This window comes from Rissa tridactyla, chromosome 1 (genome assembly GCF_028500815.1).
Source record: "Rissa tridactyla isolate bRisTri1 chromosome 1, bRisTri1.patW.cur.20221130, whole genome shotgun sequence".
Classification (NCBI taxonomy): Eukaryota; Metazoa; Chordata; class Aves; order Charadriiformes; family Laridae; genus Rissa; species Rissa tridactyla.
The window spans coordinates 106,754,071-106,772,709 of record NC_071466.1 but is presented as its reverse complement, the minus strand read 5'-3'; the positions used below and the strand labels follow the sequence as shown (position 1 = coordinate 106,772,709).

The window sequence follows — 18,639 nt, the reverse complement described above, 5'->3', positions numbered from 1 at the left end:
TAATAATAATACCGGGTGTGTGTACTTCCTGGTATTATTATTACCTTTTACCTTCTTCGGTAAACAAGTATGACTCAGTCTTGTTTCTCCTGGAACCACGATACCTTGACAGCTATCTGTCTACTCCCTTGATACCGTCCCAGCCAGGGTTTTATTAGCACCACAGACTGCAGTGTCTCGTTTACAAGAAATTGTTGACATTTTGCTTTAGTTTAGTGGTGCCCATGACAGGATTTTTCAAAGGCTGCTCAAAAAAGGTACTTGATACACTGATAAGTTCGCAGATTTGTAAAGCCATATTATCATCATCATCTGAATTTAGCAGTTCAGCAGTAAACAATGGAGGTAAAATTGCTAGTCTTGAATGCGGCCATGAAAATACTTGCACCTCCCCCCTCCAATATTAGTTTATCTCCATTTCCTCTCAGTGGAGACTTTTGGTAAGGAGCGCTGGCACTTTATTTTCATGGTCATCACAGAGGTCATCATGGCTTTGAACCTTCCACTTCAACCTCCTCACATATGAGATATTAAAATCCATTTCCCCTATCACGGAAATGATGCTTCCCTTGAGCAGCCAAGTAGCGCACTGGGTCATTAATACAAATCAACTACACTCCTGTGTGTGATGAAACGGGGTATTTGAAGTTTGGTGGTTTCAGCTCTGTTTCCAATGCCGCAGACTCACTGGGTTCCAGGCAGCCTTAAAGAGGTCATCGGTTCCACTGACTCCAACAGAAACATACCAACCGCTCCAACGGGCATATTTCCAGTTTTAAAACACATACCACTGCACAGCTCCTGCTAGCATGCGCCTAAGCACATTGGTACAAGCAATGTTTAAACCACGGATCTGTAACGTTTATCTAACAATTTCATTTTCTCAATCCGTCACTGCAGTAAGAGCCAGCACCAAGGTATTATTTATTCACTTCACTCAGAAGAGTGCATCATCCTGTTAATTTGTTAAGATAAAACTGAAGGAAACGTAAAGGAAAGGGAAAGAAAGAACTATGCTACCTCTTGCTGTTCAAGAAATAAGAAAATGGTAGTAAAAGAAAGTTCCCTTTCCGTATTTCAATAACCTGCAACAGGGACGGAGACAGAACACAGACGACAAGAACGAGGAGTTTTCTTTCTAACAGTGTTTCAGAACTCAAGGGGCATGAGTAGCCCCACATAGCAAAAGCTATGTTTTAAGAAGAGGTTTCTGTCTGTAACTATTAATTTCAGTCAAAAACGTGGCAAAGCTTTCAATTTAGAATAACAAATAACTATGGACTAATTACTGCTTTTGGGAAGTGGCTCACATTTGTCTGCAGTAAACGCTCATCCATTTGGATGTATGTAAACCATGATTTTGTCAAGTAACTTGAACGAAAACATATACTCCATCAGTGGGTGAAAAAGAATGAAAAGGTATTCAAGACAGATGTTTTAATATCTGGAAAGATTAGCATTCACTACACTTTGCAACTATATTTTATTGCAAGTAGATGCCATCTGGACTGTGGTTTTTACTATCCACCAAGCCTATGCAAATAGATGGGGGAAAGCTAATTCCAGGAGAGGAACGGAATCAGCAGTAGCAACAAGCCACCAAGTCTCCAGCATCTTGTGCTTCGGGCTCCCAAAAGCTCAAAAACCCTCACCCCTCTATAGTCTCCACAGCTCCCCCAGACAAACTCCAGGAAACACGTGATGGGACTGGATTGTCAAGTGTTCAGCCTGGGTCTAGCTTTGCTTCCAGCAGAAGATTAATGATGAGCGCAAATACATATTTATCCCCATGCACAGGAAAGCTCCAGAGCACAAAGTTCTTTAACAGTGGGAGGGCAAACAGTTCACAGATCGAACTGTGAACCTCTACATGCCTTAGAAGTTAATGCCTTAAAAGAAAACGCAAAATAGAAACACAACAGAAATTACAAGAGTAGGACATGAACTTGGAATCCAAACAAGAAGATGAGTGTATTTGAGATGGCCTAATTACCAGGATTTTGGTTAAAAGCAAATCAGAAAGCTAACAGGCAAAGAACCAAATTCTCCCTCAAACCTGCCCATCAGAGGCCTGGGTATTTTCCACCCAACATTTTTCCAAACCATGTATGCTAGAAAAAGTTCATCTGACTGAAGGACGAGATTTCTCAGGAACTGGGTTTGATCCCACCACCACGCTCCTCTGAATGGTGCTGCTAATTAAACATATGAGTCAACACAGGAACTACTTCAAGCTAAAAACTAAGCCAAGAGTGCACTTTGGCACATGAGCACTCACCTCGCTGTGCCTTCTGTTATTTAACTTTGGCTTTGGTACACTAGCTGATGTCAAGACAAAGCTGACTATACCTACTGTGTGAAACTGAGTATCCAGGTAATAAATTTAAACAACTACCACCGAAGTAATTCTGCATGGGATAGAAGAGAGGAAAAGAAGTCAAAACCAAGTGTGAAACGAAGATTTCGGCATTCACCTTGAAAGTCTAGAGTAGGGAGTTACACCAAAAAGGTCAATTTTCCAGAAATATGGGGGAGGTGGGAACAGACAGTAGGACAAGAATGAAACTGCACTGCAGTTGTGAGATTAGACACAGAGCCAGGAAAGAAAAGGGTTATGCCAGACCTCCAGTCTATGTAACTGATCTTTTAAATGGCTTATTGGCAACAAAATCCGGAAAATTACAGTGACTTACAGAATTGAAAGTCTGACCCACAAGGTACCTCAGCAATAATATTTCTGGTCTATCTGTTAATTCACCACAAAAGCACAAACTGCTTAAAAACTGCCTTGGTTATTTTCATTAGGGTTGGATTATACTAGGTTAGTAAATCAGGTATCCCACAACAAGAAAAAATAATGTGATATTCGGACACATATAAACACCTATTAAGAGACAGTTAACCTTTTGAGAATTCAGGTGGGCACCTTCCATTCCACAGCAAGTCAGGATGAGCAATTCATATTGCCTAGTATTTTTCAGACATTCGTTTTGTCACTTCTAATTATTTTCCTTTTTGTTTTGCTTTACTGAAGAGGTTGCAATCATGTTTATTTTCACAGCTCCTAACAGAAGAAAAAATTGAAATAAACTATCTCAAGAAGTGTCACATAGGCCGCTTTTGAGTTCTTAGACCTTATCGAACAACTGAATTATGTGCTTCAGTCTGTCGCTCTCCTTTTACTGTAATTTTTTTAACCTTTTACACAAAAGCAATACCAAAGATGTGCCTGGTTTCATTAACTTTGATGGAAAACAAGAAGAGTTACACTAAAAATCTTTTAATCTAATTTTTAAATAGAACATTTATAAAAACCAAAACACGCATTCCTTGCCCTACTGCCTCTGACAGATACATTTATCTTTTTCCCCATAATTAAACAAGAAGGTGTACTTTGTACCATTAGACATTTCTTTCCACAGCTGACCTGCTTAAAAAGACGGGTGTACAACGCAGCATCTAACATTTGATCTCGTGCAATTGCAGAAGGTACCTGTTGACTGATATGCAAGGACATCTTTTCAAAACTAACGTAATTTTCTCTCTGAAACAAAGCCGTTGCTGGTACTACTGTTCTGACAGTTTTCTTTGGAAGCTGGAAGATTCAGCAAGAAGTATGCCATTTTTAGAGAAGGACAGAGTAATAACATATTTAACCCATATTCCTTCTCACTTTGATTATTTTTGCTAAAGAGAAACTTAAAAACTAGAAATGTAAACATATCTGCAAAAGCACAAAATCAGGCTCTGTGAGCCTGATGACACTAAATAAATATTAAATTCAAAATCCTGACATCAGGAACGCATTAAGACTGGATGTGACGGAAGAAGGCAGAGTGAAGGTCACCTGTGCAGCCCTATTTCAGCCAGCTGGAGAATCAGCAGAAAAATCTGGATCTGTTACAACATGTTTGTTTCCACAAAACTTGTGCCGTACTCAGAATGGACTATTCAGTGTTTCTTTGTGCAACCTGCTACCCTACAGCTTATCCGAGGCGGACAATGTGACCTCTGCACCAAACCAAGTACCTGCCCTGTTTGTGGAATTCATCGTCTTGGTACCCTCACACAACGACGACACGGTAAAACTGGAAGAATCACTTTGCTTTACGACTGAGAAAGCAAACAAAAAAAATACCAAAGCACGTAATAACTCTGGATGTTCAATTTAAGACATTGAATAACATTTTTCAGAGAATGTGCCATCTTAAATTTTTTAAATACAGCTGCCACCAGCAGCAGCTGCAAGAGGCCAGGACTTCTGCAGAGCAGGTTATCTCCACTCATGCAGCCTGAACAAAAAGGGGCACCTTTTCTATGAAGCTTTTTATGCTGGCCACAGCATTCCAAGCCTAGCAGAAGACTTTCATGGCAGAAGCAAGGATAGATCTAGTTCTCCAGGTCAACACTTTACTGTTTTAACATTTTCTTTTTTGCTCAGGTCACAATTTGAGTGGGGTTTTTTTTTCCTCCCCTCAGCAGTGATCAAAATAGAGATCCCATGTGAAGAAATGGCTCGTCATTTGCATTCCAGATCAGAACCCTCTTCTGTCAGGTGAAAAAAAAACACCAACCCTATCTGTTTTTGCTGTTTGATCCATGTATTAGAAATGTATAGCCTTTGTTAGAAGGCAAAGGAAAAAAGTACTTAATACAGAAAATGCTTTACTACACTGTGCTGTTAACAGCACAACCTCACAAGATGTGGAATTCTTAAATTTCCACAAACCACCCCAACGCTGAGCTCCTATTTCTAGTACAGATCACAAATATCACTGAAAGGTAAAATAGAGCAGTAACTGACGGATAACTTTATGGAGAGATATCCAGCTATGCATGCACCGCTGCACAGTCATGCTGGTGTGACAGGATGTGTTGAAAACCCCAGCTGCAAACTTCTCACTTTCAACTTTTTTCATGCATTATAAATAGTACAGTGTTTGAAATGGGGTAGTATATATCACGATGTCACGAGAACTTCTCAGAACATCTCACAGACACATCAGAAGGGTTTCTTGAGTTGATGACTACAGGAACATATACAGGGAACCTTTCTCTCCCACATTTCAGTCATCACAAGTTATTACAAGTGACAAAATTTTTGCCTATTACTCAACAAAAACACAGCAGCCAATGGCTCTGTTTTGAGAAGTCAAAAAAAAAAAAGCATCCCTTCTGTGCAAGTCAACCTTCTACTAAATGTGGAAGTGTGATGCCATTACCCTCCTGAAACAAGCTCAACATTCACTTAAGTCATATAGGTAGCCTGCACAGCTAGCAAACTGCTTGCATCAGGGGTCATGAAAGCCTGGCTATCTTTTACTCATCACTTCCTCAATTAGATTAATTCTCTCCACCCATAGCCTCATCCATCACTTCAGTTAATGCTTTATACTCAAATGGTGATTGGATTTGCCAGCTCAGCATCGCTGTAATTACCTCTCAAAGCAATGCGCTGTTTCATCAATTCCATTCTAACTTTTCTTGTCCTAAGAAGAAATCCAACACTCACCAGTCTTTCTAGAGTCATTAATACTCTTGTGTTTCTGTGCTTTCTGAATTTTAACAACCTCCATGTTAAAAGGAAAAAACCTGTTATTAAAAATATATTGTGAACTACCTGAATATTAAGTAACAGCCAACATGAAAGACAAACCCAATTAATGTAAGAATGTGAGACACAGAATATGCTAAGAGCATATAAAATATGTGAACAGGACAAAATACTTCTGGACTTATTCAACATAAGCAGTACCATTATGCCTACAATTTGGTGATGCCTTAGTTTAATTTATGAAGAAAGCAACAAGATTTTATCATTAAAATAGTTATAAAACCACAGCTTTTAGATGAGCTGTACCATTAGAATGTTTTAGAACAGGTATAAGGCACTTTTTTATTTCAGTTTCTAACAGTTCTACTACGAAACTCAATTACATATGAACTTGTGACCAATTAGCTGAAATATTATATTGCAAAAATCAGGACACCTTCCACACTATCTCCCCAAATGAATTCAGTTTCTCTAAAATACCAATTTAGTGACGGACAATTCATGTGTGCAAAATTCACCTTTTTCAATAATTGGTGTTAACCTACACTGATGGCAAACTTCAGAGGAGGGGGAAAAAAGCAAGAAAAATGAAGCAGGTTTGTAATTCCTAGTGTTCATTTTAGGGCACTGACTCCCAATTAGGAACAATTTGTATTAGGACAGCTGATGAGAACACTGCCTCTGGCTGCACCCCTCCGGCTCCTGTGTCATGGACAGCTGAGCTCCCCACCAAGCAGACCCTGAGCCACTGCAATAGGCATACCACTGCTGGCACAAGGTTCCGTTTTCCTTAACTTTCAGGGGTATGAACCACCTACGGCTGGCTCACTCTGCACAGTATGGAAAAAGGAAAGTCTTTTTATCCTCCCAAATGCAAGTCATTTCCTGCTTCTAAGTCAGAACCTGCAGTACGGACCCTTTGTCCAGCTCCACGTCTGGTTCAGCTTTACTAGCTCAAGTGCTTGGGGAGTAGGGGGTGGATATTTTTCTTTTAATGTTTCGGGGTTTTTTAAGAATCATTTAGGAGATTCCCACTGGAGCATTTCTCACTGAAATTTTAGAAATTGACTTTCCAATTTAATGAAAAAGCTTACATCAGTGAGAACCTGGTGTTTGTTTTAACATGAGTAAAAAGATGGCTTGAAAACAGATGAATACTCAACAGAGACAAAATGCTAATTTTCTTTTTTCCTCCAGTGAGTATGTTTCCAATGAAAAATTTAGCCATGGCACCTTCTTTTTTCTTGATCAATAACACTTTTTTAGCTTTAGAATAACAAAAACTTCAAAAGGACTCCAGATATCCCTTTTCTACGTTCTTCAGACAGATCTTTTGGGCTCAGAGCTGGACTTCCAATTAAGCCTCAGATTTTTGACTCAGTGCAAGACAACATTAACAGCGAGAACAATGGGAGAGGAGGAGGAGGAGGGAAGAATGGCCAAAACCCACAATGTCACTACATACTAGATAGAAGTGTGAAGAACCAGGTAGAAATTGAAGGATTTAAGAAATAGTAAGACTCTCAAAAAGATCTGCCCCCACCATGACTTCTTCATCAACATCCCCATATCCAGACACCGTTGAAGGCCTGACTGTTCCTCAGCTGTGCAGCCCTTCCCACCACATGGGGACTCTGACACCCCAAGGCCACAGCAGGGGTCTACTCAGGGTGTCAGAAGCCCACCTCCCTTGCAGGTGTACTTAAACAAAGGACACCCAGCTGCTGACGGCCAAAACAAAATGTGTGGTTGAAAGCCTGTCCATTAAGGCTCTCTGGGGACACAACACAGAAACCTCTCTTTGAAACGAGAGGAGGCAATGAGTATCAGCGCCACCACCTTAAGCCTCCTAGTTTTGCCAATTTTTTTTCTCCATGTTCAAGCCGTGTTTGTTTCTTCCAGGTGCAGTTCTAATGCCAAAGAGACTAAAGTACCCATCAAAGCAATAGATAAGGAAGATTAGAGCACTTTGGTTACTTTTTCTTGATCTCCCTGATCAGCTAATATGCAATGGCCAGAAATACGCCTGGGTCAAACAATCCCCTAAAGGCTCTTCTTTTATGCTGCATTTCCAAATACATTTTCTGGGGTAGTAAGATGAAGAGATGAGCAGGGGAAAAAGGACATGAGAGGGACACAGGGCGATGTAACGGGGAGAAACAGGGTAAGAGGATAGTCATTTTCGATGAACACTGTGAGCATAGAGAACACTAAAGAACAGCCACGCCAGTTGTAGCATTTACCTGCTTTCACCTGCATTCGCAATTAAAACATCAACAGCTTCCCAACTCTTGCCCCCATTAAATCTCCTACTGTTCTGGCACGCAGAGACCAAACAAAGGGAATTAAGCACTAGCTAGTCAAAGCTACACTGGCAAAAGGAAAGAGAATTTACCGAGTATAGAAATTACTAAATTCCATTAAATTAAAATTCTTATACTGACTGTTGTACACTACTAAAGATACTTGCTTATGCGTCACTGTTTAGACTTTAGGCACTTTTCAAAAACATATGCCACAGGCAGACATCCCAGTTGCCCAATTGCCTGTGTGCTTACTCTGTGTCAGGGCAGTAGGGTGACATACCACAAAAACACAGTGATGTTGTATCAGGTCAGGGCACTATACGACCGTGGCCAGTTTAAACACACCTTGTGAGAGGCTGACTTAATGACAGCACTCTGGGGAATTTCAATTGTAACTAACTTGACATTGAGGTTAACCCACAGACATTTCTGAAGGGAAGACACTAGGTAAAATGTGTGTTGACATCTTCGTAGCACTTAAGTCATAGGTAAAGACATAAAAAGCGCTAGAAAGCGAAAGAAATGAAATGAACGTTTCCTCCATGTCAAGTGATGATCTCTAAAAAATTACTCAGCAAAGCAATTCTGTCGGGCCCCTGTGACTCTTCCCCAAATGCTAGAACAAGACTGATAATTCAAAGCATAGGGTCTCACCTGGAAATAATTCAGCACAAGAAGCACACACACAACACTGCTTTCACAGTTAGAAAAAATTGACAAGTTTTAAAAGCCTTTCAGGATTTCTTAGATTAGAGTTGGAGAAGGCAATTATGCAAAAAGTCATTTTTTCCAGATATCATTAAAAAAACCCCAAAAAACCACAAAAAAACAAATCCCCCCTCTTTATGGAGTCAAAAGGTATATAGCACTAACTACTTTTTTGCAGCATCTAGGAGATGAGCACTCATTCTTAAGCTCAGTCTAGAACAGGGTTGCAAAACCAGAGAACAACATGACTACCATGCTATAGCACAAATTTTAGTTTTACTTCACAGATGCCTAATTATCAGCACAAAGTGGACTGCACTCTTTTGGATTATTTATTGTAGTAAAAAACCTACCGTATTAACTAGCCTAATGGCAAGTATGCACAAACCATAAAACTTCGCTTGGCAGAAGTTTATGAGAAACTGTAAACCAAACCCTTGTGAAATACACTGCTCCCTACAATGTGACATTTACAACACTACCCAATCATTACATCAGCCTGAACATACGTTTTTATATACCAGACAGACAAGATTAATTTGGCCTAATCTGCTGAGGGAAAAAACCAATGAGAAATTACATCTCCTGTTTTGGACCTTGAAAACATATTCAGATTGTCTAGAAAAATGAGACTTGGATGAAGTTAAGGCACTACCTCCTGCTCCTGAGCTACGGGACTTAAAGAACAGCTTTCTGTATAACCCTCAACAGTGAGGATTATGGTGCCTCAGCATCCCTGCTGTGAAAGAAGGAAAATGACAGCAGCCTATTTCCCTGGTGGGAAGGAAAGCCTGGGGGGTCTCAGGCACAGTGACAGGAAGATGAGGAGAGGCACGTATAAGACAGATGTAGACAGACAAAACCTGGAAGTTTCCAGCTTGGCCATCACTCCTAAAGATGTTCAACGTTGAATGTCAAGGACACCAAAGCTTACAGCAAGTGCCCCGGTACAGGCAGGAGGGCCACAGGGCTGTGCTGAGTCTCAAGGGCAGCCAGAGCTTGCAGGTCACTTGACTGAGTTGTAGCTATGCAGGGGGAGCTCTGCAGCTATATTGAAAGCCAGCACCTGCATCTGGCTGTCCCTCAGGCAGTCTTCAAGGTAAAGTTTAATTAAAGGTGCGGATAACAGCAAGGAATGCCACTGCTGAAAAATGCTCGTGACCTCTTAGTCAGAGTTATATGCTATTTCAGGACGAGCATGACTTGACGCAGTCTCAGAAGCATGGGTGGATCCTGCCTCTTGGCCTCATGAACAAAAAGGGGGTATATCACACCCATCACCAAAATACATCCTCCCTCCTTTCCCCAAATACTGCCAACAAGCCACATCACAAGGCAAGCCACATCCTTTTACACCCACACCCAGGTGGTGGTCAGACACCGGGTAGAAAGAACGTCCGTCTGTGATGGCGCCGCAGCCCAGGCTGCCTCCACGTGCCCTCCGATGGTGCAGATACAATGTGCTGCTGAGCTTTGCTTCCTCCTGTGCGGAGGAAAACACCCATGACAAAACAAAAAAGAAAGTTCAGTGCTCCAGAGACAACTGCTCGTGGTAAAAACACAAGACAGTTTGAAAAAGGACTTTTACAAAAGGAACAGGTGCAATGTGTTTTCCTCTAAATATTCAGAATCATAAATGCAAGTTTTTTAAAGTTTAGATCTGAATAGCTTGAGATATAAAGTTACTTCAAAATACATCACCTACACGTTGGAGTCTGCTTCGTCACGACAGGAGTTTTGAGAAACGAGGATATATGTACTGGGCACGGGCTGGGTGAGAGACAAACCCACAGCTATCGAGCCAGAAGGCTCCACAGCCAGACGTGAGAAACAGGGAATATGAAATCCCGCAGCTGGTGTCATTTGCAGCAGACTGGTTTCAGCTTAGGTGAGAGGAGTGGGTTATGTTCTACCCGGAACACTCAGCAACTCTTAATACCAAATAAATTGAGACATGAATGGCAAAAGCACATAAAAGGCCTTGTTTGTACAACAGAACCAAACTCAGATCTTAATGAAACAAAAAATAGAAGAAAGAGCAATTACTGAAGTTCTCATGTGGTACTGGCAACTAATTTTAGCCAGAAATTGTGACTTCTGGGTTAAAAAATGGGTAAAAAAGTCAATGCAGAAACTGCTGCAACAGGAATTCCTGCCACAAACCTGCGGTAGAGTAATGTCATGAAATCCTACTCCTAAAGGACCTGCTCCTATCTTCTAATTTTTGTATCTTTGCATGAACAAAGTACTTGAAGCAGTGGCCACAAAAATGACCAGCAAAGCAAACGCAATAATTCCCCAGAATGACTGAGTGCGTGCCCCCCCCCACACACACACCCCCCGCAAGGGACAGCATGTGTCTCATGATCACGCACTGAAAGCCGTCAACTGGAAGACATCAACAACCTGCGCTCAGCTGATCTGACCCAAGTAAAAGCTATCCCAATTCCCGAGTGAGGAAAATACTTCGATGGATACTTTGCCCAACTGATTGGCAAACAGCATACCCCCTTCCCTGCCCGGAGAGGGGCTCCGTGAAGCACCCAGACCTCCTCTGACAAGACGGGCTTTGCTTCAGAGCTGCTGAGCAGCAGCGTCAGCGTTAGCCGGTGCACGAGCTACCAGCCCCTCCTCCTCCCTTCGTGCAGCGTCACACCAAGGAGGTACTTACACACAAAGGGATTCTGAACTCGTTGGAAGGCTTCAAGACGAAGCAAACAGTGTCAGTGTGGGATCACCCGCGTAAGGTGAAAAAATGTAGACTTAACTAAGCACTTCAAACAGAGGTGCTTTAATAATAGAGAATATTGGGAATTCGGCATTAGGAAAGTGTCCCCCTACTTTACACTTCCTTTCTCATCCTTCCTCCCTCACAATCATCTTAGGACTGAGGCATATATATATATATATCTATATTTATATACAAACATATGCTCATATATGTATGAATATACGCACAAAATTTGAACTACCACCTACTGCTGCATGAGAAATGAGTAATCTATTTTTTTTATATGACTAAATTTCAAGAGTATTTCTGGCTCCAGTACACACAGTTTGAATGCAGCTGGGAAGCTGAAGAGGCAGCAAGAAATAAGAGTGAGTCAGTGTAAAAGAACTACAAACTGCTTGGCTCTTCATCTGCAGTTGAAGTACAAGCGCCCCATAAAAGAACCCTTTCAATTTCCTTTTGCATCCACTTCTACGGGAGGGGAGGAAAAAAAACCCAGCAGTATTTGCTTGGGACTTCAGAAATGGATTCAAATGCAATTACAGTTCCTATTCCTAATGGATACAAAATTCATGAAGTTATTCTTGAGCTCGTTTCTTCAGATATTAAACTGCTTTATGAGGAACAAAACAGACTAGAATAGTAAATTAAATGTTCAGTGACAAACATGAAAAATACAAAAATAAAAGGGATATTTCTCTTACAAACAAAACTACTCTATATATACCCCTGTGAACTCTTTTATTTAAAATATTTTAGGAATCTTTAATCAAATATATGAAACAAAAGTTTTATATCCATGTATTTTATATATAGGGATACATAATAAATAGAAGATATATAGATAAGACAGGTAATAGGTATATCAGATAGATCTATGTGTGTATCTTACGCGTGTGTATATATATATGTATGATGAAAAAAAAGCAAATTTGTCTCAATTAGAGCAAGGTCTGTACTCATGTCTTATTCTAAGAGAACATATCCCAATCAAAATCTAAATGAAATACACAGAAGTGACACAGCAACAGTCCAAAGGCTGATTTACAAATCCCACTGAAAGGGTTATAAATTGTGACACTTTGACAGCTGTTGGAAGTACAAGTCAGAAAAAAGCCTGAAGATGTGAAGGCGGAAGATGCAATATTACTTGATGCAGGTTTCTTGCATCAAGCAGCCCTGACCATTCAGTCCCATTTATGAGAGACAACTGGAAATTACAATGGGCAAGTATTTATTTTAATTAAACTTCTTCCATTACTCACAAAGAACTCCTCCCTGTAAGACTTACTAATGCTTTGTCAGGAAAGATTTAGATGCCCACCATGGTATGGCTTCTAATTTTTCATTGTCTTAATAGCATCTCTCTGCACTAAATTACAGCAATTCAATCTCTCTCCTTCATCTCTACGCTGTGCCTGAACTTGTGTCCATCTGGATTATTAAAAACCCCAAACTTAATGCAATTCAGAACTATTAACTTTCCACATTGTTCACTTCATTCGGTTCCCAATTATTTTCAGGGTTCTCCTTGAAACCACTTGTAATCTGCCCCAAGTTTTTGATTTTGTGTATTATTTGTAAAAGATGCAGTATCATCATCTAAGGAGAAACACTGCATTAGCACAGTATGAAGTGATGGAAGTCTAGGGAGCACAAACAGAATTTGAACGTAGATCTTAGTTTTATGAAGAAAGCCATCTGAGAGAGTTGTTTGAATTCAATTGCAAGGACATAACATTGTACTCTGTTCTCACAATTGCTGTCTAACATGCTCAAGAGAGTGATATGAAAAGGCTTTGACAGCTCTGGACCACTCAGTTACAACACTGTCATACCCTGTATTTGGCTCAAAAATCAGCCTATGTGCACAGGGGATGTTAAAAGATAAAGACAAGCATGGTATTTTCCCATCCACTGCTGTCTTGCAAAGGAAACCTCTATACTCTAACTTAACAGTAGCATATTAACGAATCTGTCAAAGGCTAGATATTAAAACAGATTGTCTTTTAGATCATGTTTAGAAAGTAATTGTCAGCAGAAGAATATTCTTATGGTAATAATGGCGCACAGCTAATGTCTATTATGAATGAAGACATTTCAGAACCTCCAACGGTTATGTTGGCTGAGTATCTGCTGCAGTACTCCAGACTGCACATGAAGCATCTTAAGAGTACAGTATTTATCATTAAGTTGTCAAGAAGTATGTATTTAAGCATTTTTGTTATAAATATGGCAATACTTCTCATTGAACATGAAGGCATCAAAAGCACAATAACTGTATTAACAATAAGCTTGTCTGTAGCAAGTTAAAAATAAACTAGTAGAGCTCTGACGTTTGCAACCATTGTAGCTGCAAGTTCACTTATAAGGAGCAGCGAGTCTTTCACACAGAGCCCTTTTAGACAGATTTTTGGCATCTTTAATAAAGACAGTAACAAGTTGAAGGGTAGAAAGTCACTCTTACCTTCCATCTGCATAGTCTGCATCTGCGCCTCCCCACCAGACATCTGAATCATCATCTTCAGCATCAGCTGAATCGAGATTGTCGCTTTCCTCTGCTAATGGGCAGCAAACAAACTCCACACCACGAAACTTGTCGATTCCACAGGGCAGCAGCATGCCATAGTCATGCAGATTCATACTCTTCTCACTACAGGACTACAGGAAATAGAAAGCAAACAGCAAAAATATTGTCATGGAGGACGCCAGAAAAAACATCACAGACCTTGAGAAAATGTTAAGGGGCTGCGTACTGTCTTAGGAGGTTGAAGCTGGTGAACTGCGTGATCTCTACATTTTCAAACACAATTTAGAGTGGTCACATGTGCATTCACTGCCTGCATTGTAGATAGCTCCCTGCCTGTGTCTGCATGGCCATTGTAAGCAACAAGCTCTCCCTTCCCTTGTCCTTTAGTCTTTGACAGTATAGAAAGCCCCGTCTCCTCCCATATACTTGATGACTCTGTATCCTCTTGCCTGAAATCCTCACAGGGTCTGCCTCATAAACAGAAAACTCAAAGGCAGAGTGGTAATTTGATGCATTAATCCTGATGTATTTATGCTATTAAAGAGTTTGTTGCAAAACAGATTAGTATTTAAAATATCTGATATACTGGAAACACACTGTACCTGGCCTGACAGGTCTGCCAGTACAATACCTTCTAGCCTTGTTCGGAAAACAATCAGTTGTACATAATTATATCTTAAAGATACAGTGATGTAGGACAGAAAGATATAGTGATGTAGGACAGGTGAAAAAAGGAAAATAGTTCAATGGTGCACAGTGATGATGCTCAGCTATTCTATTCTAAGGTTCCAAGTACTTAAAATGGACTAGAATTTGCCTGGAGGGAGGTTGGTGCTTTAAACACTTAATTTGAGGGGCAACAGTACCATTCAAGCAAGAACTGAAAATGTGAAGCTGCTAAGAACATTTCAATTTTGATCTCCAGAAGGTGGGATAACCTACAAACTAAGAGGTTCCCAACAAAGTAGCAGCCAGAAATCTTCGTGAAGCTCATCTCTGTTTTTATTCCTACAAACTTTCTACACAGGGACAAAAATGTCCAGAACACATTTGTGATTTTAACATTAGGTTTACTTCTGGTAAAGCACTGGTAAATTGTAAAAACTCTGTGCTTGACTACAAAATGTCTTTGGCTAGTCCTATGCCTTACCAGCTCTCCAACCCTTTTATGCTGAATTTCACATACTGCATTCTTTGAAGCCTGTTTGATCTGTGTGAGGCACCTGGCACGCCAATAACTATAATGAGGACAATGATAAAGGCAAAGCCTAGGCAGTAGCGATTGGTCTTTCGTTCCAGAGCAGCAGTAACACAGGAAGCCGGAGGAGGCAGAGAACACGGTGAGTGAGAGTGGATGTGGCGGAAAAAACAAAAAACCAGGGCTATGAAACAGGGTCAATGTTCAAAGGTCAACATTAAGTATCCAGTAGTGGTCTGTATGTGCTCAGAAGACCAACTCCTGTGTCCTACCCGATAAAGCAGAACAAAAAGCCATTCACCCAAACATTCCTCAGTACTGCTTTTTGTTTTCCCTGTCACTGTTATATTTAAAACTCAGCCTCAGAAGAGTGATACAGCTCTAAAGAAGGCAGGAAAGAAGACAGATAAAGGTACCTCTTTAGCAACAGTATGCCAATGCAGGTGAGTTTCACACACATCCATCCTTTCCTGGTGAAGGAACTTGCACTTGTCTGGTACCAGAAGGGCATCACTCACAAACTCGCCCACTGAAAGGAAAAAAAAAAACAAACAACAAACCCAAAAACATTAATTTTGCTTCCTGTACCTCATCCTTTTAAACTTTTAGCTAGGCATAGAGCAGCTTTCATGAATGAGTGGCAGGGTCTGTTTGCAGAGAATGAACAGTTTCTAAATTTGCTTTCATTTGCTTTCTAAAGTTGCTTCCATGATCACCTTCTTCAAACTTTCCATTTGAAAGTAGCTCCTGTCCTTGATCTCAGAGGTGTATTAGATTATGCAAACTTTAGCATAATTAGATTATGAAAACTTTAGCGTAATATGCTAACTTCCATATATCCAGTGTGAAAGTTGCAGGACCCATCAAAGATGTGTGTGGTGCAACATGAAGTCCAGAGTCGGTGAATCCAGCTTCTTGAGGTGCGGTGCAAGGATGGGGAGGGACAATTACATTTTGCATCTGCACAGCAGTAGGTTTTGAACTGTTTTGAAATACTCAGTTTTTCCACACAAAACAAATCTGACACCAACACATTGTTTCAAGCAATTTGAGAGTATTTCTGCTGAATTACAGCATTAACACATACACAGTCCACTTAGTTATTTTTGTTGGTGCAGCCTCATTTCATCAGCCAGACCAATTCAGGTTAGCCCAGAAGGTTGATGAGCAACTGGAGCTCATCAGCCAGGGAACAAGATGATTCATGGATCACCTGAGTATCTGGTCAGATTGAAGCAGGGGAAAAAAGGCTCTTTAGCAAGGACATAACTGACCAAAGAGATTGTCCTGGCTTCAGCAGTAAGACAAAAATTTACACGCTAATGAAAAAAAACAATGCTCACACCTTCAGTACTAACAAATAAGAAGAAACCCAGTTGATAAGTAACATGATTTGTTAGACTAAAATCACTGTAATTCTGTACAATCCTTGCATTGCAATTAAATAACCCCCGAACCCCTCAAAGATATTTTTTAGAGACAAATTAGAGAGTACTTTCAAGAAGTCTATATACTGAGCAGACTCTGGATTGTGAAAGCACGTGTGACATACATGTGACAGTGACATACTCTAATGCCTGCAAATTAACAGAAATGCCTTCTAGAGGTGTCCAAAATAACCTTGCAAAAGTAAGGAGTTAACACACTTTCTGGTAACCCAAACCACAAAATCTGCAGCTTCTGTTAAAAAAAAAATCTCTGCTCCCAGTGGTATCACACCTAAATCTTGCACTGAAATTTGAATAAATTTGCACCTTGTTTTTAGCTGTATTTGTCATTGTAGGGGACCATCCTGCCACATACCCGCAGTCACCCAGTACATACGTAACTGCTAATGCTCAATATAGCGAAGTACCCGAGCACTAAGCAAGCATAGGGGTGTATTGCTGAAGACTCACAGAGTATGTCGATTTGGCTCTCCTAGGACAAACGACTTCACGCAAGAACTGCAGCTTTACTTTGTTGGCTGTTCGAGCATGCAAAACATTCAGAGCAGTGCTTATGGCAAAGATTTCTACACAACTGTGAAAAAAACATACAGTCCTGGAGTGCGTCTTACTCCAGCAAACTAGATCTGATTTCACAAGCTATACACACAATAATGCGTGCCACCCTGTGTTGTCTGTCCGACTTCTGATAACCCATGCATGAAGCTATTCCATTTACCTTAACACCCTGTAACATCGACAGAGTATTGTGTGCACAAATTTAGGAGACAATTAACGGTATACCTCGTTGCTCAAAAAAATTAGCCTACATCATTTCAGCAAAAGTAACAAATACTGATGTACCCTTGAGTTACAGCCACCAAATATAAGATGGAAAGCTATAGGTCAAAAGTTCTAGGCAATGCAGCCTGGGCTGCAGTATCATTAACAGTATGTGTGAGTATGTAATTCAATTTTTTTAAAAAATAATAATTTATTGAATGTCTGATTATATCAACCAACTCATATCAATACACTAAAGAAATACTAGACAGACACCTGGTCTAGTGGGAGGTGTCCCTGCCCATGGCAGGGAGGGTTGGAACTAGATGATCTTTAAGGTCCCTTCCAACCTAAACCATTCTATGATTTTGATAAAATTGAAAGTATGGTTTTAGATTTGATTTTTACACACAAAACGTACACCTCCTTTATAAAATCAGAGTTTTTGAAAATAAGGTAACAGCATCCTCCTGGTAACCCAAATTCTCATTTCTAGTGAGACTCTGTTTTGCAGAGTTTCACAGAAATAAACAACTCATTGGAACAAGCTTCCCCCTGGTTTTCAGAAGGAAAGACGGAGCTGGGGAGAAGGGTGTTGTTTAAAGTGACACTCCTTCACTATACAAAATTATAATAAATTATTTAGGGTTGTGAAAATCTGTGCAATAGTAATCACTCACAACTTCACATGTGCTTCCTATTGCCTTCAATTAATTTTTTTATTACAATTAAAATTTCATTCTGCTCATTATTTACACATACATACAGCTCACACTCTGGAAACTTTTTTCATCCTTTTCTTTATCGTGATTAACGAAGTTTAAATGCAAAGCTTTGAACTTTTGTTCTTTTTTTTGTTGTTAAAAATAAATTAATGTTTAAGTGGCAGTTTGATGAACCAAACTGAGTTCATTTGACAACTGCAACATTTATTTTGCCTAGTTTAGTCTCACAGAAACATTAATCCATCAGAAAGAAGAGCTTCAAACACTTTTGACTCACAGACAAGCTTCTACCTGTATTTCTCCAGTACACATTTAACTTTCAGTGCTGCTGAATCATAAGACTTTAGGGATTATTTCCTTTTTTGAAGAAGTAACCTACAGACTACACAGGGAAAACAAGCCTGCATGAATGGAGAGCAATCTTGTGCCTCCTTAGAGAGAGGGCCGATATGTATGGGCTCTAAAAATAAGTAAAAATTGTAATACTACTTTGCCAGTACAAGCCATGACTAAGGTAGCTATGCATTAGTGCATTTTTTTGACTGATGGAGCATCCCAGTCCAGCCGGGCTTGTAACTTCCACTCTAAGGTGCTGGGACTGCAACACATAATTCAACTTCAAGATTATTTTTCCTTCCAATTCAGCAACACAACTTGCACCGCGCCAGGCTGCCCTC

At 40.2% G+C, this 18,639-nt stretch overlaps 1 protein-coding gene across 4 annotated transcripts in view; it reads right to left on the bottom strand.

Annotated features, from left to right (window-relative positions):
- APP (amyloid beta precursor protein) overlaps positions 1-18,639 on the bottom strand; it is a 224,378-nt gene that overhangs the window by 101,873 nt on the left and 103,866 nt on the right. For all 4 annotated transcript variants that reach the window (XM_054183121.1, XM_054183112.1, XM_054183103.1 and 1 more), the window contains exons 4-5: positions 15,444-15,556; positions 13,767-13,960 (exon numbers count right to left, since the gene is read on the bottom strand). In XM_054183121.1, the coding sequence (XP_054039096.1) occupies positions 13,767-13,960; positions 15,444-15,556 (307 nt within the window). The remainder of the gene's footprint in view (positions 1-13,766; positions 13,961-15,443; positions 15,557-18,639) is intronic.